The sequence below is a fragment of the Neoarius graeffei genome, chromosome 28 (assembly GCF_027579695.1).
Source record: "Neoarius graeffei isolate fNeoGra1 chromosome 28, fNeoGra1.pri, whole genome shotgun sequence".
Classification (NCBI taxonomy): Eukaryota; Metazoa; Chordata; class Actinopteri; order Siluriformes; family Ariidae; genus Neoarius; species Neoarius graeffei.
In genome coordinates, this window is record NC_083596.1 from 10,168,298 (window position 1) to 10,190,270 (window position 21,973).

Consider the following 21,973-nt stretch of genomic DNA (forward strand, 5'->3'; position numbering starts at 1 on the left):
GAGGGTTCATGGGAGTTTGCCCAACCAGTCCACATGTGCTTTGTGGATCTGGAGAAGGCATTCGACCGTGTCCCCCGTAGTATTCTGTGGGGGGTGCTTCGGGAGTATGGGGTTCGGGGCTCTTTGCTAAGGGCTGTCCGGTCCCTGTACGAACGGAGCAGGAGTCTGGTTCGCATTGCCGGCAGTAAGTCAGACCTGTTCCCAGTGCATGTTGGACTCCGGCAGGGCTGCCCTTTGTCACCGGTTCTGTTCATAATTTTTATGGACAGAATTTCTAGGCGCAGCCAGGGGCCAGAAGGAATCCTGTTTGGGAACCACAGGATTTCATCTCTGCTTTTTGCGGATGATGTTGTCCTGTTGGCTTCTTCAAACCAGGACCTTCAGCATGCACTGGGGCGGTTTGCAGTCGAGTGTGAAGCGGCTGGGATGAGAATCAGCACCTCCAAGTCCGAGGCCATGGTTCTCGACCGGAAAAGGGTGGCTTGCCCTCTCCAGGTTGGTGGAGGAGTTCTGCCTCAAGTGGAGGAGTTTAAGTATCTCGGGATCTTGTTCACGAGTGAGGGAAGGATGGAGCGTGAGATCGACAGGCGGATCGGTGCAGCCTCTGCAGTGATGCGGTCGCTTTACCGGTCCGTTGTGGTGAAGAAGGAGCTGAGCCAAAAGGCGAAGCTCTCAATTTACCGGTCGATCTACGTTCCGACTCTCACCTATGGTCATGAGCTTTGGGTAATGACCGAAAGGACAAGATCGCGGATACAAGCGGCCGAAATGAGTTTCCTTCGCAGGGTGGCTGGGCGCTCCCTTAGAGATAGGGTGAGAAGCACAGTCACTCGGGAGGAGCTCGGAGTAGAGCCGCTGCTGCTCCACATCGAGAGGAATCAGCTGAGGTGGCTCGGGCATCTTTTTCGGATGCCTCCTGGACGCCTCCCTGGGGAGGTGTTCCAGGCATGTCCCCCCGGGAGGAGGCCCCGGGGAAGACCCAGGACACGCTGGAGGGACTATGTCTCTCGGCTGGCCTGGGAACGCCTCGGTGTTCTTCCCGAGGAGCTGGCCGAGGTGTCTGGGGAAAGGGAAGTTTGGGCTTCCCTGCTTAGACTGCTGCCTCCGCGACCCGGTCCCGGATAAAGCGGAAGAAGACGAGACGAGACGAGACTTCAGCAGTCCAAACATTGAATTGTTTTAGACATATAAATTTTTTATCTGTGATGGATCATCCGTATGAAATCAGTAACCAATCTGTAATATACTGAAACGCCCGCGACTAATCCGTAAATTATTAGCATCTGTGATGCATCCGTATTAAAATCCATAACCTCTCTGTATTTTGTATCTTTAACCCCACCGACAGTAGTCGGAGGGGTTATTATTTTCACCTGCGTCAGTCTGTGTGTGTGTGTGTGTATCTGTCTGTCTGTCTGTCTGTCTGTCTGTCTGTGTGTCTGCAAGATATCTCAAGAACCAATGGATCGATTTGGACCAAATTTTGTACGTGTTGCCAATCACCCAGGAAGGAAACCATTAAATTTTGGAGGTCAAAGGTCAAAGGTCAAGGTCATGGCAGAACTTCTAAATTTTCGCCCAATGTATTTTAATAGGGAAAAGGCGGGGTTTGCACTCGTTAGAGTGTCCCTGTCTAGTTTTTTTTTATTATATTTCCATAATCCGTGACCTATCCGTATTTTATCAACCACTGGAATGTGTACATGGATTGTTTTGAAGTCCAAGCTGTACAGTATGACCCGGAATAACGTGCTACCATTTGGGAAAAACTTCCATGACTATTCCTAAGTTGCATGCGTTTATTTCCCTGAGTGTCAGGACCAAGCGATATTATAGTCGGGATTATAGTTGTGGTGTTTCTGCTCCAGACCGGAACTAAATTCAGGCAGAGGGATAGTCAGAGCTGTAGTTATAGGTATAATTATAGTTATCGGTGCTGTGTGACCGGGCTCTTAGTCAGTACCTGAGCAGGTGGCACAGGCTGAGTGACAGGGTTCACAGGAATCCCTCTGTTCTTGATAGAAGGTTCCAGTCTCACAGCTCTTCTTGCATCTGTTTCCCACCAGGCTGAGAGAAAAAAGGAAATAAGAAAAGATATTTAACACTGACTCTAGTATATACTCAGATTAGCCAAGTATAGCCTACAAAGATTTCTCATCTTAAATTAAAGCATCATTAACTTATGAAAAGAACGACTTCACCTTGTGCCTTCTGGGCATTCAGTGCAGATACTGAACGACATACATTTCCTACAGTTGTCGCTGCATTTCCAGCACACGTTCTCTTCTGTGATAGGAATACACACCAAACACACAGATTATTATTCATAGTTTAAAGATTCAGTCAGAAAAAAAAAAAAAATTTGATGTGATTAGCAATTTCATATCACAAAAAAACCCTCAAATTATGTGAATTTGCATCGTTGACCAGTAACACAACTGCTTCTCCATGAACCACTCAAGGGGCGGGCCTTTGGCTTGTATTAAATTTGTATTAAATTTCCCAGACTATACATTTTTCCATAAAACCAGGTGTGCACAGTCAGTTTGGATGATCGATTGGATACCACTATGACATCCTTTACGTTTGTCTTTGCCCTGTTTTAAGGTTGTCAGGTGAGCTAGCATGCTAGCAACTGATACGGACAGACATCATGAACATGGTTAACTCATCTGTCCATAAGGCAGATGAGCTGTTGCCATGGCATTGCGTCCGTTGTCTGTCCGTCGTCCACAATTCAATTAAATCGTATCTCCTCCTAAATCAATTCTACGCAAATTTCCGTTCCGATTGTTTTGTTTGAAAGAACTCATCACTCCGCACAAAACTCGGTCGTTGTTTTGTCAAATTTTTTGCTAACGAGTTACTAATTAGGCCAAATTAACAAATTTTCCAGGCGTCTCACTAGAATTGTACTGCATCTCCTCTCTGATTTCTCATCTTGCTCCAGTTCTGATTGATGTTTTGGGTTGATCTTCCCTTGAGTAACAAATTTTGTTTGTTGATTTTCCTGTTGTAAACAATTTGTTTACAACTTTATTTATTTTCAGTTAAATCATATCTCCTCCTTCAATTCTCAATAGATTTCAGTTCTGATTGTTTAGTTTGAAAGAGCTGGTCCTTCTGCACGACACTTGATCACTTTATCATCAAATTTTTGCTAACAAACTGCTAATTACCGTAGGTCACCTTAACGAGTTTTCAGACTTCTCATTAGAATTGTATCTCCTCTCGTAGTTCTCACCTGATTCCAGTTCTGATCGATGTTTTGGGTCGATCTTCCTTCATGGAATAAAACTTGGTCATTTGTTTGTTGATTTTCCTCTTGTAAACAGTTTGTTTACAGCTTTGTTTATTTTCAGTTAAATTGTGTCTCCTCCTTCCCTCAGTTTTCAATGGATTTCAGTTCTGATTATTTGATTTGAAAGACCTAGACCTTCTGCACAACACTTGGTCATTGTATTGTCAATTTTTAGCAAAGAAATTAGTATTTAGGACAACTTAAGACATTTTCTTCCGACTAGAGTTGCATCTCCTCTCTCGTTTATCATGCAAATTCAGTTCTGATCAACGTTTTGGGTCGATCTTCTCTTGAGAAACAAAATTTAGTCCTTTGTTGATTTTCTTGTTGTAAACAATTAGTCGTAGAGGTTGGTCCTCTGGCGGCACGGTGGTGTAGTGGTTAGCGCTGTCGCCTCACAGCAAGAAGGTCCGGGTTCAAGCCCCGTGGCCGGCGAGGGCCTTTCTGTGCGGAGTTTGCATGTTCTCCCCGTGTCCGCGTGGGTTTCCTCCGGGTGCTCCGGTTTCCCCCACAGTCCAAAGACATGCAGGTTAGGTTAACTGGTGACTCTAAATTGAGCGTAGGTGTGAATGTGAGTGTGAATGGTTGTCTGTGTCTATGTGTCAGCCCTGTGATGACCTGGCGACTTGTCCAGGGTGTACCCCGCCTTTCGTCTGTAGTCAGCTGGGATAGGCTCCAGCTTGCCTGCGACCCTGTAGAACAGGATAAAGTGGCTAGAGATAATGAGATGAGATGAGGTTGGTCCTCTCTCACATCGTCACATTTCAGTTCTGTCTGAAGTTTTGGTCGTCAGGGTTGTTTCGATGGCAGGCCTGATGAGCGACTATGTCCTTGACAAACATGGGGCCTACAACATTCTGTGCATTTGTAGGACATTTATGAGTACTATACTCAGAAAATCGCTAATTTGCCTTTGCTTTGGTCATGCCTGTGGCTTAAAACCAGAGAAATAAAATATAAAACACACCATTATTCAGGGTGGAATGTCTGTCAAAACTTCAACCATTTGTTATTCTTTGCTTTATGAAACTCTCTGCTTTGCGCTGCCTACTTGCCGTGATCAAGGTAATATCCGTCTCCACAGCTGGTCACACATTGATTTGTCTCCTGGTCCAGATAGTAGCCAGGCTTACAGGAAGAACATTGATCCCCACGGCTTCCTGTACATGTCATGCAGGTTGAGTAGCACTTCTTGCACCGCTTCCTGTCCCCCCAGAAGCCCTGTGGACACTGGGACATGCACGTCCTACACAGGGATTTACCAACAGATTCACCATCAGACTTAGGATCTGATTCCAAAGAGTAACTTTTGAGCAGTCTGTGATACGAATGATATGAACGAGTGTTGCACCTGGTGCCGTTCTTGAATTTTAAGTAATAGTGCAAGCAGGAAATGCACTGATGTGGACCGGGTCCCTCACAGCCGTCCTCGCTGCATTCTGGATCACAAGGGCCTTTGAAAGGCAAATAGAGAGGAGGATAAAGAAGGCGGAAATGAAGTAGCGGGCAAAATATTTACAGTTCTCTCTCATTAATGTGTAGATTGAACAAAGAACAAAACACACTATTATATTCTTCAGTGTCATCATCGTTGGACATCTTCGCTGACCGGGGCTGTTCATGCCGTTTGTATGGATGCTCTGAGGTGCCGTAAAGCACCAGACTGCATTCTACAAGATTCCCTAGACACCATAAAGAGAAAAAAAAAATCTTTTGAGACTTCTTTTTGATAGCTCTAACAGCTTCAGCCACCAAATTCTTAACAATACATTTATAATATTGCAAACTGATTTTGGGCACCATGTACTCGGGCGTTCCTTCTCATGGACGGCGTGTCTCTGATTTCTAGGATCCAGTCTCCAGCTGCTCTTTCACCCCAGCAGTGTGTAGTCATGAACTCCCACTTCGTAAAGGCGTCAGTGGAGTGGTCATTGGGTCTGCACAAAAACACCAACATGATGTGTGTTTATGGGAAGCATCTTTGATGAAATTCCCTGTGTAACTTGTTACTATAGAAACAATAACATAACACATTGCGCATTAATACGATATGTTTGTTCCACTTCCTGGAAATTGGAAGGATATTAGATCATTTTGAGAAGAATTACTTTTTACAATCATTATTTCTGTAATTAATGTTTTGAAACATTCCAGTCAGATCTTACCGGATGGCGAGGAGCTGAGATTTAGTCCCAGAGGGAGAGGTTAAGGTTATGGACAGGTCTCCACGGTGTGGGTGTGTGATAGTGATGCGTAGGATTACGTGTTCCAGATACGTCACGTGCCTGCCAAGCTGACCAAAGCAACCAAAAGACTTGTGCACCAACTGCCACACCCGGTCTGGACTGATCACTCTGGGAGGTTTGGGAGTAAGAGAATAATTAACAATTATTCCATGAAATTAAGTTGTACATGAGTCGTATAAGCCATGTACGACAAGATTGAGTGGAATAACTGTTTTATTCTATCCACATTCACTAGATTTTGAGAAACGAAGCATTTTTATTTTTTGCAATTTCGATCAATAAAAACTTTATACAAAAAGTCTGGCAAAATAATTTCCGTTTAGGTGGATTTCTTAAAAACCTATCGATGGCTGCACGAGTTGACTTTAGTGGAGTTTTTTTTTGTTTTTTTTGCAGAAAGCGCCGTCTTGCTGTCGTGCCGCGGTATAGAATAGCTACAGACATTTATTTAATTCTTCCTTGGATATTTCAGTGTCTGTAATTCTCAAACTTCTTTGAGCTTTTGAACCAGTCTAAAAAAACCTCAAATTTTAATGCTTAAAGATGAAGAATGTAAACAAACCGGCAAAATCTCATCTCATCATCTCTAGCCGCTTTATCCTGTTCTACAGGGTCGCAGGCAAGCTGGAGCCTATCCCAGCTGACTACGGGCGAAAGGCGGGGTACACCCTGGACAAGTCACCAGGTCATCACAGGGCTGACACATAGACACAGACAACCATTCACACTCACATTCACACCTACGCTCAATTTAGAGTCACCAGTTAACCTAACCTGCATGTCTTTGGACTGTGGGGGAAACCGGAGCACCCGGAGGAAACCCACGCGGACACGGGGAGAACATGCAAACTCCACACAGAAAGGCCCTCGCTGGCCATGGGGCTCGAACCTGGACCTTCTTGCTGTGAGGCGACAGCGCTAACCACTACACCACCGTGCCGCCAAACCGGCAAAATGACCGGAGCAATTCATGAAAAATGCAAAAATAATCATAATTCTTGAAAAATAAAAAAAAGATACGTTCTTACCATGAAATACTTTCATTCTGTATTTTGTTCCTTTTTTTATTTTTTTTGGGTTTTGTTTTCGAGCAGAGTTTTTATTTCGTCCTCGGTTGGTTCAGCAACACGCCGCCATTTTGTTTTTCTCTACTCACGGTATACGAGCTGATATCCTAGTAGTAGAGTAGCAAATCGGAGCACACGATTGAGCATATCCAGTGAATGTGGATAGAATAATTGAGGTTAGTCAAGCAGTTTATTATTATTATAACTGAAGAATATTTTCAACATGATTTGACATGTAACATTACCTCGGTTTGTGAACGATCTTCTCGTCACACACGTGTTGTGTGGGAACGTGTCGCCACATCTCAGCCTCTTTCACCATCGCCTCAGCATCCATCAAGCCGAATCCATACAGGTGGCTCACTGATAAAGAGTTATTTCATTTAATAACAAACTTCTTTTACTACTGTACAATAGGGTGACCAGACGTCCCGGTTTTACCGGGACAGTCCCGATTTGGGGTTGTGTGTCCCGAGTCCCGTCGGGACACGGATATGTCCCTTTTTTCGCCACTCGCGACGTTTGCGACTGAGCAGCGTGGGAATCATTAGCGGAGAAATGTCTGCATTTACTATTTTGATGAATTGACAGGAATCGCAAACTTTCCTGGTTACTGCCCCCTGGCCCTGTGGCATGGGTGTTTATTTAGCCACATTATTCCAGACAACAGAACGTGTTGCCATGCAACAATAAAATAAACATTAACTGGCGCGAATGTTCTTTGTCTAGCAGCTAGCAGCAGTAATGCCGCAGCAATTATGCCGAAAAGAAAATGTACCTTTTCCAAAGATTTACAGGGCACCTACCCCTTCCTCCGAGAGGCACAGAACAATGCGCATGAAGCCTACTGCACACACTGTAAGTGTTCCTTCTCCGTAGCCCACGGTGGTAACGCCGATATACAGGATCACATTAAAACGGCTAAACACAAGCGGTGGGTTGATGCAGGGCTAATGCATTTTGTTTAGGGTGGGTGGATTGACAGTCCCCTTAGCTTTGTTCCTGTGCTTTGTTCTTGTACTGAGTTGGGTAGCCTATGTTGCAAATGATGTGCGCTCCTGTGGGGGCTTTCCTCGGGCTGTCGCCCCTCTCCTCCTTTATTGCTGTTTTGTTTGAGTGTATATTCTCAAATCACTTGTCTCTTTTTTTGTTTCTGTTTAACATACCATTCTGACAGTTTGGCCATATTGCTGTGTTGAACAGCTGGTTGCACCTTCCATTAAAGTGTTCACTTTTGTACACATCTTCTTGCTTTATTCATTCAGTTGTGGGGAATGGTTAGTAAGGTTGATTCTGACCTAGGCTATGTTGAGGTCACATAGGCTACGTTCACACTGCAGGCTGAAGTGACTCAAATCCGATCTTTTCGCCCATATGTGACCTGTATCCGATCTTTTATTGACAATATGAACGACACAGATCCGATTTTTTCAAATCCGACCCAGGCCGTTTGGATATGTGGTCCTAATTCCGATTCCTATCCGCTCTTTTCATATGCGACTTCAGTCTGAACCGCCAGGTCGCATTCATCCGACTTACACGTCATCAACAAGCCACAAACGTCACTATTCTGCGCTGAAGTAGGCGGTGGGTCTCTCAAAAAAAGTTACAACAACATGGCGCATAATCACGGGCGCAGATAGAGGGTGGGACTCGTCCCACCCAGATTTAAATTCACCTCATTCGGTCCCCCCCACTTATAGGGAGGAAAAAACGTCTATGCTGTCTTTCTTTGCATAAGGCAAACCTCACGGAAAAATCAAAAGACTAATTACCATTCGGTTTATTGAGGTGCACAGCAGTGTATACATAGTTGCAACAACTCACATAAAACAAAGACTGATATTCGGTTGGTTGAGCTGCGCAGACTGCACAGGTTGCGAGCTCGGTTGCTATGGTAACCCACAACAAGTTTGACAGGCATATCGGGGTTGGGGTTGGTTTGCTGGCAGCTTTGTCCCCCCCAGTTTTTTGTCCCTCCCAGTTCAAAAAACGTATCTGCGCCCCTGCGCATGACATCAATGCGAGGGACGCTTCGGGCTGTGAAGGTTCTGAATCTTCTCAATGGAAGGACGCAGAGGTTAGGGAGCTGATTTCCATTTGGGGGGATGCAGCTATTCAAGCTAGATTGGATGGGTCATACCGCAACCGGGCGGTTTTACTTCCGTAAACACTGGCCATGCTCACTGCGTGTGACGTCGTCGTATCCTGCAATGCGCATGCGGAACACTTTTAGGTCGCTTTTCGTTCATACTGAGGATCACATACAAGTCGCATATATTTGTTAATGTGAACGACCTCACAAAAAAATCGGATTTCACAAAAAAATCGGAATTGAGCATTAAGCCTTGCAGTGTGAACGTAGCGATATCTACTTTAAGTTCATGCTATAGTGCATACAATTTTAGAGATATAGCCTACATGTGCATATGCATTCTTCTTGGTGTTCTCACAAACAGGTGAAATAAATCAGTTTAAATGTGGCCTATGGACATAGCCTGGCCTATTCTCAGCCATTACAAAATCTGTTGTCTGACCATAATTTAACTGATCTGTATACCACTATGCTACTAGATAACAAAATGCCTGTTTGTTTTATTTCATGTGAGATGTTGATAAATGTGAGCTTCAACAAAATGATAAGAGCACCTCTCTGAGTGTCACGTTTACAAAAAAAAAAGGTGTGCATGCACGAGCATGGTCGCGCGCAAAAGTGTCCCGGTTTCAGACTAGGGAAATCTGGTCACCCTAATATTTCTGTCATTAGAGGAGCCAGTTGGTTTAATCCACGTGTATTTGGAAACCCACACACACACACGGAGAACATGCAAACTCCACACAGAAAGGCCCCTGTCAGACATGAAGATCGAACCTAGGACCTTCTTGCTAGTGCTAACCACTGCACCACCATATCCAGCCCTCAGTTCAAGTCCCTGTCCTGCACAGCTTGAAAGTTTCCCTGTGTCCATCACATCTGACCTCATTTATAAAGGGCATAGATCCTGGATTGGATTTAAGAAATCCTGCTAATGTTACCATCATTTCCTGCTCCATTGGTGTGCCAGTCAGGAGCAATCAGGTGGCCTCGGCGCGACGTCTTCACGATGATGTGCTGCACATCTCTCCAGGTCAGCAAAGGACTAATATCGAGGAACAAAAGTCAAAACAAACAAACCATTTAGGCATAAATTTTATACTTAAACACAGGATGTATGCAGTTAGTAGGAAATAAGAAAGGATGCTGTGATCAGAAAATAATCGATAAGGTGGTGTTATATGGCCACCCCAAAGCTGATTGTTTTCCAATAGCAGCGCATACATAAGTGTTTTATTCCTGTCAATGTAAACAACTTTAATTTATTAAAGAAAAATACCTCATACTTTTTATCCATTTCTAGTTACATTTAATGTTGTGCTACATCTGTGAAAGACGTTACTTCTTGCTCTCACGGACATCACAGCAGCTATACACAGTTGTTCCATCACCAGACTCTCTTTTTTTGTCTCACTTTAAGTTAATAAGACAAAATTTTGCGCCTTGTCACATTACCAAGAAACCACAAAGTGTAGTCTTAAAGTTACAGCTTTAAAGTTGACTGTAATAAAGAAATGACATTGGAGACTCCTTCCGAAAAATGCAAAATGAAGGTCTCTTTGTAGGAAACTTCACCATATTTACAATTATAGAACCAATTACTCTCCTGTGGTACTGTGGTAGAAAGAGTGAGCATGTTTAAAAGTTAGCATGTTAGCATGCTAGCTGTTAACCTGCTGACAGTTAACATTAACATGCTAGCTGTTAGCATGTTAGCTGTTAGAATGTTAACAATTAGTGTGTTAGACATAGCATGTTAAAATGTTAGCCTTAGCATGGTATCATGCTACCTGTTAGCATGTTAGCATACTAGCAACTAGCATAACATGCTAGCAGTTTGCATGCTAGCCTTAGCATGTTAGCCATAGAATGCTAGCTGTTAACATGCTAGCTGTTAACCTGCTGACAGTTAACATGTTAACATGTGAACTGTTAGAATGCTAGCTGTTAGCATGCTAGCTGTTAGAATGCTAACAATTAGTGTGTTAGCCATAGCATGTTAAAATGTTGGACTTAGCATGTTAACATATTAGGCTTAGCATGTTAGCATGTTAACAGTTAACATGCCAGCCAATAGCATGCTAGCTGTTAGCCTGCTAACTGTTAACCTGTTAACCATAGCATGTTAGCATGCTAGCTGGTAAAATACTAGCAGTTAACATGTTAGCCATAATATTAAATGTTAACCTTAACATGTTAGCATGCTAGTTGTTAGCATGTTAACATACTAGCAATTAACATATTAGCATGCTAGCAGTTTGCATGCTAGCCTTAGTATGTTAGCATGCTAGCAGTTCACATGTTAGCCATAGAGTGCTAGCTGTTAACATGCTAACTGTTGTCATGTTAGCATTTTAACATGCTAGCTGTTAGAATGCTAGCAGTTAACATGTTAAAATGTTAGAATTAGCATGTTAGCATGCTAGCTGTTAACATATCAGCATGCTAGCAGTTTGCATGCTAGCCTTAGCATGTTAGCATGCTAGCAGTTAACGGTTTGCTGCATCAGCACGATTGCACTGTGAGCTCAGCCATTTAAAACAGAGGTTTTAGAGCATGAAGCTTAAAGGATGCCAAACACAATTTCACTTTCTTTAGATCTAGCCAGCACCAGCTGGAGATCATGTACAAAAACGATTTTCGAGTGTGAGGTCTCATGTCTGATTCAGTCACTGCTGGTGACCCTCTGCTACAGCTGAGCAAGGCACACTTTGATTTTCATTGCAGAAATGCAGGCTAGTTATGTACTGTGGTAGAAAGAAAGATCATTAGCACATGGACCATTTATTCATAAAGCAAACTACTGTGTATAAGATACACTTTATGAGCTTTATTTGTAGTATTTGTGTATTACTTTGCCTCCAAAGCCAGAGCGATGATTCCAGCAGCAATGGGGGCTGAAGCCGAGGTGCCGGAATGCTCATCAGTACATCGCTGTTTCAGGTCTGTTGTCACCTGCAAATTAATAAAACATGGAAACTTTTAGAAAAAAAAAACTTTGACAGAACCCTCTTTAACAAACTAAAATGTTTAATCATCCAACTAACCACTCAGGAACTCTTTAGGGGTTGGAAAGAGGATTCTTTTGCATCTTGGTGTCTATAGTTTCCTTTTTAAAAAGTCTTTTTCTTGCTTAATTGTGCTGAAATGATGTTTAGTATGAGCATATTGTGAATAAGATTCCTGTGATGCACACAGGACAGTCTTTATGATGACAGCAGCAGTTCAGTATCCAGTATCCAGATGGGAATATCCAATGAAGCAAGGGTCAGACTTGGGTAGAAACAGTCTTTTGGAAATGCAGATTTTAGGACATCCATGTGGGACCAACCACAATGGCAGACCATGAATCATTAGGTCAGCAGAGCTTTGAACACCTGCCCTATAAAGATCTCTCCACGGTCTTGACACATGGTAATCTCTTGCCATGATCAACTCTGAATGCTATAAAAGCGTTGGCAAGCCTCCTATCCATAAATATAGGAAATAAAATCTGAACATGTTTCTAAAAACTGTTTGAATGCAGTGAATCACTCACAATCCCGAGGCTTTCGCCGCTGCTGTAGGTGGAGGCCAAAGTGGAGGAACACTCCTCCAGATACCAGGGCTTGCGTCCGCTCTGGGTGGTGCTTCCCACAGAGATGGTGTAGATACTGTTTGTATAACCATCGCATGAACAGTGGTCCTGATTTCTTCCACCATTTCCTGATGCCCAGACAAAGATGGAACCACGACCATTCCTACCCTGCAAGCCAAGGTGTTAGTAATCATTCCACGGGGGAAAAAAATTGTGAGTTTTCAAAAACAACAACACACAGAACCTTACTTTACGTATGCCGTTTTCTAAAGCAAGGCCAGCAAGGCGTCCGGGACCATCCACAGTTCCACCATCATCCTCTGGCCCCCAGCTTGAACTGTAAATGTCAATGTACTGCTGTCTCAGGCTCAGGGATTTGGCCTCCACCATGTCCGTCATGTCACCATCCAACATACGGACACCTGTCCATACAAATCATGGCACTTCAGGCTGAAAATATGAACTAGATGGAAATATACAGAGTCTTGCAGAAGTATTCATCCCCCTTGGTGTTTGTCCTGTTTTGTTGCATTACAAGCTAAAATTAAAATGGATTTTTGGAGGGTTAGCACCATTTCATTTACACAACATGCCTACAACTTTAAAAGTGCAAACTTTTTTTTTATTGTGACATAAACAATAATTAAGATTAAAAAAAATAGAAATCTGGAGTGTGCATAGGTATTCACCCCCTCTCGTATGAAACCCCTAAATAAGAGCTGGTCCAACCAATTAACTTCATAAGTCACATAATTAGTTGATTAAGGTCCACCTGTGTGCAAAGTGTCACATAATCTGTCACATGATGTCTGTATACATCAACCTGTTCTGGAAGGACCCTGACTCTGCAACACTACTAAGCAAGCAACATGAAAACAAAGGAGCCTCCAAATAGGTCAGACACAAAAAAAATCCCAAACTTTGAATATCCTACAGAGCACTATTAGATCCAGCCATTATCTGTAGCCACTTATCCTGTTCTACAGGGTCGCAGGCAAGCTGGAACCTATCCCAGCTGACTATGGGTAAGAGGTGGGGTACACCCTGGACAAGTCGCCATGTCAAATAGTGCTGACACATAGAGACAAACAGCCATTCACACCTATGGTCAATTTAGAGCCTCCAATTAGCCTAACCTGCATGTCTTTGAACTGTGGGGGAAACCGGAGTACCCAGGGAGAACATGCAAACGCCACACAGAAAGGCCCTCACCGGCCACTGGGCTTGAACTCAGGACCTTCTTGCTGTGAGGCAACAGTGCTAACCACTACACCACCATGCCACCCCCATTAGATCCATCCATCCATTGTCTGTAGCCGCTTTATCCTGTCCTACAGGGTTGCAGGCAAGCTGGAGCCTATCCCAGCTGACTATGGGTGAGAGGTGGGGTACACCCTGAACAAGTCGCAGGGCTAACACATAGACACAGACAAACATTCACACCTACGGTCAATTTAGAGCCACTAATTAACCTAACCTGCATGCCTTTGGGGGAAACCGGAGTGGACACAGGAAGAGCATGTAAATTCCACACAGAAAGGCCCTCGCCGGCCGCTGGGATCGAACCCAGGACCTTCTTGCTGTAAGGCAACAGTGCTAACCACTACACCACCGTGCCGCCCTCCATTAGATCCATTATAGCAAAATGGAAAGAATATGGCACCACTACAAACCTGACAAGAGAAGGCCACCCACCAAAACTCACAGACCGGGCAAGGAGAGGAGGGCATTAATCAGAGATGCAACAAAGACATTAAGGATAACACTGAAGGAGCTGCAAAGATCCACAGTGGAGATGGGAGTATCTGTCCATAGGACCACTTTAAGCCGTATACTCCACAGAGCGGAGCTTCATGGAAGAGTGGCCAGAAAACAGCCACTGCTTAAGAAAAAAAAAATAAGAAGACACATTTGGAGTTTGCCCAACAGCATGTGGCAGACTCCCCAAACACATGGAAGAAGATTCTCTAGTCAAATGAGATTAAAATTTTAACTTTTTGTCCATCATGGGAAACGCCATGTGTGGGCGCAATTAAATACAGGGAGATTCTGGAGGAAAACCTGTTTGAATCGGCCAGAGGTTTGAGACTCGGACGAAGGTTCACATTCCAGCAGGACAATGACCCTAAACATACTGCTAAAGCTACACTGGCGTGGTTTAAAGGGAAACATTTAAATATCTTGGAAGGGCCTAATCAAAGCCCAGACCTCAATCCAGTTGAGGATCTGTGGCATAACTTGAAGATTGCTGTACACCATCTTCAACCCATCTAACTTGAAGGAGTTGGAGCAGTTTTGCCTTGAGGAATGGGCAACAATCCCAGTGGCTAGATGTGCTACGCTACTAGAGACAAACCCCAAGACACTCGCAGCTGTAATTGCAGCAAAAGGGGGCTATACAAAGTATTGACATTGGGGGGTGAATACCTGTGCACACTCCAGATTTCTGTTTTTTCATCTTAATTAAACAACAATTTTCACCTTTAAAGTGGTAGGCATGTTGTGTAAATCAAATGGTGCTAACCCTGTAAAAGTCCATTTTAATTCCAGCTTGTAATGCAACAAAACAGGACAAACACCAAGGGGGTGAATACTTTTGCAAAACACTGTAGAGGCAGTGGATTTCTAATTTGAAGACATACCACCAATCCTGGCATTGTAAGCAATTCCAACAGTGCACAGCGAGTTGTTAGCAGTAGCAGCCACCACTCCAGCACATCTAGTTCCATGTCTAAAAAAAATAATGACAAGATTGTTGCTTGTTTTTGTTGAATATCTTTAATATGCCATTTTTAGATCTGTTCAGACCTGTTTTCATTTGTTGCATCATATCGTGGTGTTGGGTCAGCGTCGTTCCCATTAACATCATGGCTTGCTTGTGCATCCTTATAGTGACACAATATCGTAAGTAACTATGTATATACAATAGGAAATATGATTGCGGAAGACTATGGAGTACATACGTAGTTTTGCTTTAGGTCTGGGTGTTGCTTCTCCACACCATCGTCCAAAATAGAGACCACAACACCTTTCCCGGTATAGCCTCGGCTCCATGCAGCTTTAATGTTCATGTCAGTCGGGCAGTTCTGATCACAGCGCTATAGTGAAATATACCGGTAGGGATAATTATCTGAGAACTCTTTAAATTATCAGTATCCTCACATATGTTCAAAACACATCTTTATTCAGGCAATGGGGGAAAAACAATACAAGGTAGAATTTCCAAGTTGTCCAAATGATAAAGAGATGAGAAAAGCTGTGTTTGATATTAGCCAGCTCTTTCATGCAAACTAAGGAACACAAAAGGTATAGTATCTATGTGTAACGTAAAGGTCACTGACTCGACAAACCACACTTAGTTTTCTAATTTCTCCTCTCATGGCCCTCCGAAGTAGTCCACCTCTTTCATGTTGATTACACTAACTATTATATTTCACGGCGGCACGGTGGTGTAGTGGTTAGCGCTGTCGCCTCACAGCAAGAAGGTCCGGGTTCGAGCCCCGGGGCCGGCGAGGGCCTTTCTGTGTGGAGTTTGCATGTTCTCCCCGTGTCCGCGTGGGTTTCCTCCGGGTGCTCCGGTTTCCCCCACAGTCCAGAGACATGCAGGTTAGGTTAACTGGTGACTCTAAATTGACCGTAGGTGTGAATGTGAGTATGAATGGTTGTCTGTGTCTATGTGTCAGCCCTGTGATGACCTGGCAACTTGTCCAGGGTGTACCCCGCCTTTCGCCCGTAGTCAGCTGGGATAGGCTCCAGCTTGCCTGCGACCCTGTAGAAGGATAAAGCGGCTAGAGATGATGAGATGAGATTATATTTCACATGCACCTTCTCGATCATGTGTCAATCAATGGATCAGTCAATGATGGATCAAGCAGATCCAATGGACACCAATGTAGAGGGCGTTTCATCAAGAATAATCACCTGCCATGACTGTCACTGACATGAATCTACAGTCTGGGCTAGAAAGAAATCAGCCCCAGCCTCTACTTCATACAGTGATGAGCCGTTGCTATTAGAGCTGGGACTTGAGCTCAGCCAAAACTTAGCCAGACACACCAAAAAAGCAACAGGGCAAAGGATTTTGCAAGGGATTAGCGGCAGGCTGCCAGGTCGCTCCGCTGTGTGTAGTTCTTAATGTTGATTTTAAAAGTAACTAAGTAAATTACACAGGGAAATGAATACTTAAGTCTGAGTGAAAAATCCTGTAGCGAGCTTGCATGGAAGAAGAGTCTGGAGACAGAAATCTTAGATTCTCTGTCGTTAGCCTGTGCTACTTGCTCTCAATAGCACTGGCTTGACCGCTTATTAGCATTCGCTAACACTACTAATGAATGCTACACCGGCTGGAAGGTGACTTCACTGCTGCGCTGATTTGCAATTAAGCTTGCGTTGGCCTTCGAGAAGTCCTAGGGTGATAAATTTTTGTTCCCTCCCACTATAACTCAAAATCTGATTGGTTAATTCATCTTTACTTCCTACATAAACATACACTGCCATGGCCTTCTGTCGCGGCAATGAAGTCCTAACCAATGAATGAGCCAGCTCTAAACTCTTCTCAGTCTAGAGACAACAAACAAAAAAATCTCGTTGGATAACTCGATTTTAATGTTTTCAGGACAGTAACCCTTTCATTTCTGAAGAAAATTTGATAGAAAATGAGGCCAGAAGAGAATAATTCTAATGAAATTATGAAAGAATGAAAGCAATTAAAGAACGAAAGAAATTAAATATAACATTTGAAATGCTGATATGTCTGGGCCTTCTCTGAAGCCCTAAAAGGCCCTGACGGTTCCCCTCCGACTTCATACATGCATTTATTTCCTTGGGTAATTTGTAATAGTTGAAATGTAACAGTTTGAGGAGATATCTCTAACCAAATAATGTATTATTTTATCTCGTGCTAAATAGTGGATATATGTATTTTTGATATGTTATTTGTTCTAATCAGCTTGTTAGCAAGCCAATCAGTTTTTCCAGGGTTGTGGGTTTTACACCAAATCGGACTAACCGAAAAACAAGGTTTCTGGTAGAAAAAGAAGAATCAAGTCCGAGAACTTGCTTTAAAACAAACAACCAGAATTAAATTGAATTAAATACGTAGTCCGTAGGGGAAAAAAGGGAGGGAAAGTGTAAATGCAGAAGGTTGATGATTTACAGATGTCTTAAGATCTATTGTGAAGACTGGAAGTGGAAACAAAAAGGGATTATGGCTGTACCATTACTCATAAAATAAAGTTTAGTGCATATTCTGTAAGTCAGAAATGCATGTGCTCCATAGTGAACCAGTTTCCCATGCAAAGACTGGGAATAAAATCAGTGCACACCAATGTACACTCAGAATTTTGGATGACAATAATCTTAAAATTGTGGATACTAACAATGTACCACATGTTGTCCCATTTTGGGTCATTAAAGCTGCTGAAGTGGGTCTCGGTGATTCTGCTGATTCGTTTCACCCTCCTGTGAAGCGTCTGCTGCTGGATCCAGTGCACCTTTAACACCAGAAACAAAGTGAAATTATATCTGAGGTATATGATCAGTACATACGGTGACATCAGCACAAGTTACAGAAAATAATTTTGAAAATGAATAATTGAAGACGATTAGTTAAGGCTGGATTAGTGTCGTCGTGGGCTGTTGGGCTGGTCATGGACACATGTCTGTGGAGGTGTAGTCTGACCATAAACTATTCATTGGCGTCTCAGTAACAGCAGACACATGATCGGTGTACCTTGCTCTCTGTGGCAATGAGGCTATGCTTCCCTTTGCTTGCTACAGTGGAACGTTTGATGGTTCTTGGGTGCAGGAAATGGTAGTGGTCCTTCAGACCTCCAATCTGCAGCAGCACATGGAAAAGAAGATCAACCTGTGCATCCAAGACCTGCTTGTGCATATCTGCAGCTACATTATGACTGGCACTGGTATAAATTATGCACTCATCCTTGATGTATTCCATTGAGTCAATCAGGAGCTCACTTTACATTGCTGATAAACTTACTAACAAGGTGCAACCTGACCTACAGGAAAATAGTCAAAGCTTAAGCCATTGGTTGATGCTTACTCAATGATACCATGTGACCACAGTTCTATTATGTTGACGTGGGCTGAAGAATAACTTATGCCTGATTAAAACACAGCTGGCACATCCTGTAACTGTAACTTGTTTATTAAACTGGATACAAACAAATGTATTCGCAAATCATCAACAGGAGCATTTACACAAGAAATTTGGTGTTCTTGAAAATCCAACAAGTTCAGAAAATTGTTTGTATCCTACAAGTGTTTTTGAGTTTGTGTACATTTTCATAAGGTGACTCACTAATGTGAACCTCAATTGAGACCATAGGTGCTAAAGAAGGCAACTGGACTTGCTTGAAATCCTTGAAGACGTTTCATTTCTCATCTGAAAAGCTTCTACAGTTCTGTCTGACTAGTGGGGAGTTCTAGGTATTTATCCTTTAGTGGACCAAAAGCAACCCTAAGGAGAGTTGTTGAGGTCACATGGGTCGTTGACCCTCTCAGTCATCCTGTAGGTTGTTAGGGCCACTGGAGGCCGGGTGTGAACAGTGTTACCCTAACAACCTACAGGATGACTGAGAGGGTCAATGACCCATGTGACCTCAGCGACTCTCCTTAGGGCTGCTTTTGGTCCACTAGAGGATAAAAACCTGGAACTCCCCACTAGTCGGACAGAACTGAAGAAGCCTTTCGGATGAGAGGTGAAACGTCTTCAAGGATTTCAAGCAAGTCCAGTTGCTTTCTTAAGCACCTATGGTTTACAATGACGTGGATGGCTGAAAACCTTCACAGACAACCTCAACTGAGGCTTCAAATCATATAACTGACAGTAAGGTAGTGCAATTTTACACTAGAAGGCCAAAAACTTTTTAACTTCTGACCATCACACCCATATGTGCTCGTTGAACATCCCATTCCAGATTTAGTCCCTTTGCTGTTATAATAACCTCCACTCTTCTGTGTAGGCTTTCCACTAGATTTTGGAATGTGGCTGTCGGGATTTGTCCATTCAACCCAAGTGTATTAGTGAGATCAGGAAGTGATGTTGGGTGATGAGGCCTGGGGTGCATTCAGTGGTCCAGTTCATCCTAAAGGTGTCTGCAGGCCACTCGTGTTCTATTCCAACTTTGGCAAACCATGTCTTCATGTATCACACTTTGTGCACAGGAGCATTGCCATGCTGGAACAGGTTCAGGCCTCTTAGTTTCAGTGAAGGAAACTGTAATGCTACAGCCCACGAAGACATTCTAGACAATTGCATGTTTCAAATTTTGTGGCAACAGTTTGGGAAAGGAACATATTTGGGTCTGATACTCAGGTGTCCACATACTTTAGCCATATAGTGCATATACAAATTACGATCACAAATATTTCAATGTCACACACACGTTTTCATTTTAATTTTGGTCGGGCACCACCCGAACTGATGATTACATCATCAGCTTTTCTTTGGCTAATCAGACACAAGGTATGCCACCACTCTTGCCAGAGCGGTTGGGGGTTAGGTGCCTTGCTCAAGTGCACTTTAGCCAGTCCTGCTGGTCCAGGGAATTGAACCAGCAACCTTTTGGTCCCAAAGCTGCTTCTCACACAAATGTATTTAAAATTGTGCGAAACTGATTTGAAAGAATTCAAAAGACGAATATGACTAGCCACTGAATTAGGACAAAAAGTAATGGCAGCCTGTAAAAGGAGGCGATAAGCTTATCCCATCATGTGTCGTTCGTCGTCCATCCATTTTCTGTCTGGTATTGTCCACATTTCATGAAAATCACTTCTCCTCTCTCAGTTCTTCACCAATTTTTATTCTTTTTGGCAGGAAGGTACTGTAGGTCTGCCTGGGGTGCATATAACTTCTACCCAGATTTGCTTAATTACAGTTATTAATGAAGTTATGGACTTAATGAGCAGTTCAACAAAAATCACTTCTCAGTCAATTTCTCGCCATTTTGGATTCTTTCTGGCAAATAGGTCGGTATTCCTAGGGTGTATATAGCTTCTATATATAGCTTGTATATAGTGGATAGAGCTTGCAACATTTATTGCGCAAGGTGGCCCATTTTAGATTGTTCCTTCTGAACTAGACGGGGCCGCAGTGAGCTACGCCCTCACTGACGGTCTTGTTGTCTATCTGTGGTAGTCAATGAACTGCAGTGTCCGAGACGTATTACTAGAAGATTTCTCACACATCAAGCTTAGGCAGCACTCTTTCAGCATTTAGTCATCATTTCAGCCTTTTATGGAGTTTTGAGAGCATCACTGAAGGTAAATCAGGTATGCCATGAATACATGAAGAAAATCAGTGTCACCCACTTTTGTAAATCTGGTAGAAAGTTTTTAATTTGGCTTAGCCTACAAAAAATTTCACACACAGCTTTACTAAATGACTGATAAATAAGACCCAAGAACCGGTGTTTGAGAGGATGTACAAAGAAGGAGTAAAACAACAGGAAAATGACAATGTGAAGGAAAGATCTGCACTGAACCAATCTACAGCATGAAACATTAAATGGTCCTAAATTACAATATAACACAAATTAGTCAAATATTGGTGCTTAGCTTACTAAGACAGGGATTATGGTTAAGGGTTCGTCTTGCATGGTTGCTCACATACATTATAGAAGAGTTAGTGACCTAGTGAGGCAGTCTTGAGTCAAAAGAATGGTCCAAAAAAGAAAAAAAAGAGATGACATCAAAATTAGGACAAATCTGATAAATAAAAGTTTATTTTTTGAAAACATCAAGTAAATCAAATCTTAACTCCAGGACATGTTTGATTATTATTGGCTAACACATGAGCCATGTAGGCCGGGGACATCCTGTCTGGCCAAAATCTAAATCATTTAAAGTGCAGATTAATCACTGTTCAGCCAAAAGATCTTGGTTAGATTTATATACATTAATATTGTTCTAACCATAAAAGTGCAACAAGTTTGTATCGGTAATTTCTAATATTGTCACCAACATCACAATCACTCGTCTTCTTGATAGTTCTGGCCTATTTGCTTGAGCAAAAGTTTGTTTTGTTTTTGATGGAGACTATAAAGCACTTCTGTGAGTCACTCTGGATAAGGGCGTCTACCAAACGCTGTACATGTAAATGTAAATGCAAAACCAGCAGAACCTGGTGACCACCGTTTAAAGCCACAGCAGGCAAAATCATGCTTTTTCAGCAAAATGTACACAACACTGAGGTTACATACATACATACATACATGCATACCTGTCCAATATTCAGAAATCCATACTTCTCAGCAACCTGATCTGCATTTTCTGGTCCTCCAGTAATTCTCACTGCCCAGTGGTTTGTGAATAATCGTGCCTCGGAAACCAGGAATACGAGTGCAAACAACATCATGAGCTGGAAAAGAGTTGCAGGTGGTCTCATACCTAACGGCATCTTCCATTCGTTTCCCATCACACCTCACCACTTTCATATGTAGCGCCAGTATAATGTTGCCAACATTGCAAACTATGGCTAAGAGGATCAGCAAACACACAGTAGCTCCCTACGGACGCAGTTGAAAATGTCCTCAGTGTGGAGTGTGTGTGTGTGTGTGTGGACCGGTCCTTCGTGTCCATCTCAAATTACACCTCGTACTGGAGGGACGCTAATTTGAGATCAACAGGCCAAAGACAGAACACAGTGAAGTCAAAGAAGTCAATTTG

At 43.0% G+C, this 21,973-nt stretch overlaps 1 protein-coding gene across 1 annotated transcript in view; it reads right to left on the reverse strand.

Moving 5' to 3' along the window:
* Positions 1-21,912, reverse strand: part of pcsk5a (proprotein convertase subtilisin/kexin type 5a) — a 68,540-nt gene extending 46,628 nt beyond the window's left edge. The window contains exons 1-18 of the mRNA XM_060912603.1: positions 21,528-21,912; positions 18,018-18,122; positions 17,665-17,778; positions 15,250-15,384; positions 15,095-15,171; positions 14,929-15,017; positions 12,536-12,708; positions 12,248-12,454; positions 11,564-11,664; positions 9,651-9,754; positions 6,860-6,977; positions 5,467-5,655; positions 5,102-5,238; positions 4,867-4,983; positions 4,653-4,755; positions 4,357-4,547; positions 2,202-2,286; positions 1,964-2,067 (exon numbers count right to left, since the gene is read on the reverse strand). Of these exons, the coding sequence (XP_060768586.1) occupies positions 1,964-2,067; positions 2,202-2,286; positions 4,357-4,547; positions 4,653-4,755; positions 4,867-4,983; positions 5,102-5,238; positions 5,467-5,655; positions 6,860-6,977; positions 9,651-9,754; positions 11,564-11,664; positions 12,248-12,454; positions 12,536-12,708; positions 14,929-15,017; positions 15,095-15,171; positions 15,250-15,384; positions 17,665-17,778; positions 18,018-18,122; positions 21,528-21,722 (2,344 nt within the window). The 5' untranslated portion in view covers positions 21,723-21,912. The remainder of the gene's footprint in view (positions 1-1,963; positions 2,068-2,201; positions 2,287-4,356; positions 4,548-4,652; positions 4,756-4,866; positions 4,984-5,101; positions 5,239-5,466; positions 5,656-6,859; positions 6,978-9,650; positions 9,755-11,563; positions 11,665-12,247; positions 12,455-12,535; positions 12,709-14,928; positions 15,018-15,094; positions 15,172-15,249; positions 15,385-17,664; positions 17,779-18,017; positions 18,123-21,527) is intronic.
* Positions 21,913-21,973: the final 61 nt, after the last annotated feature.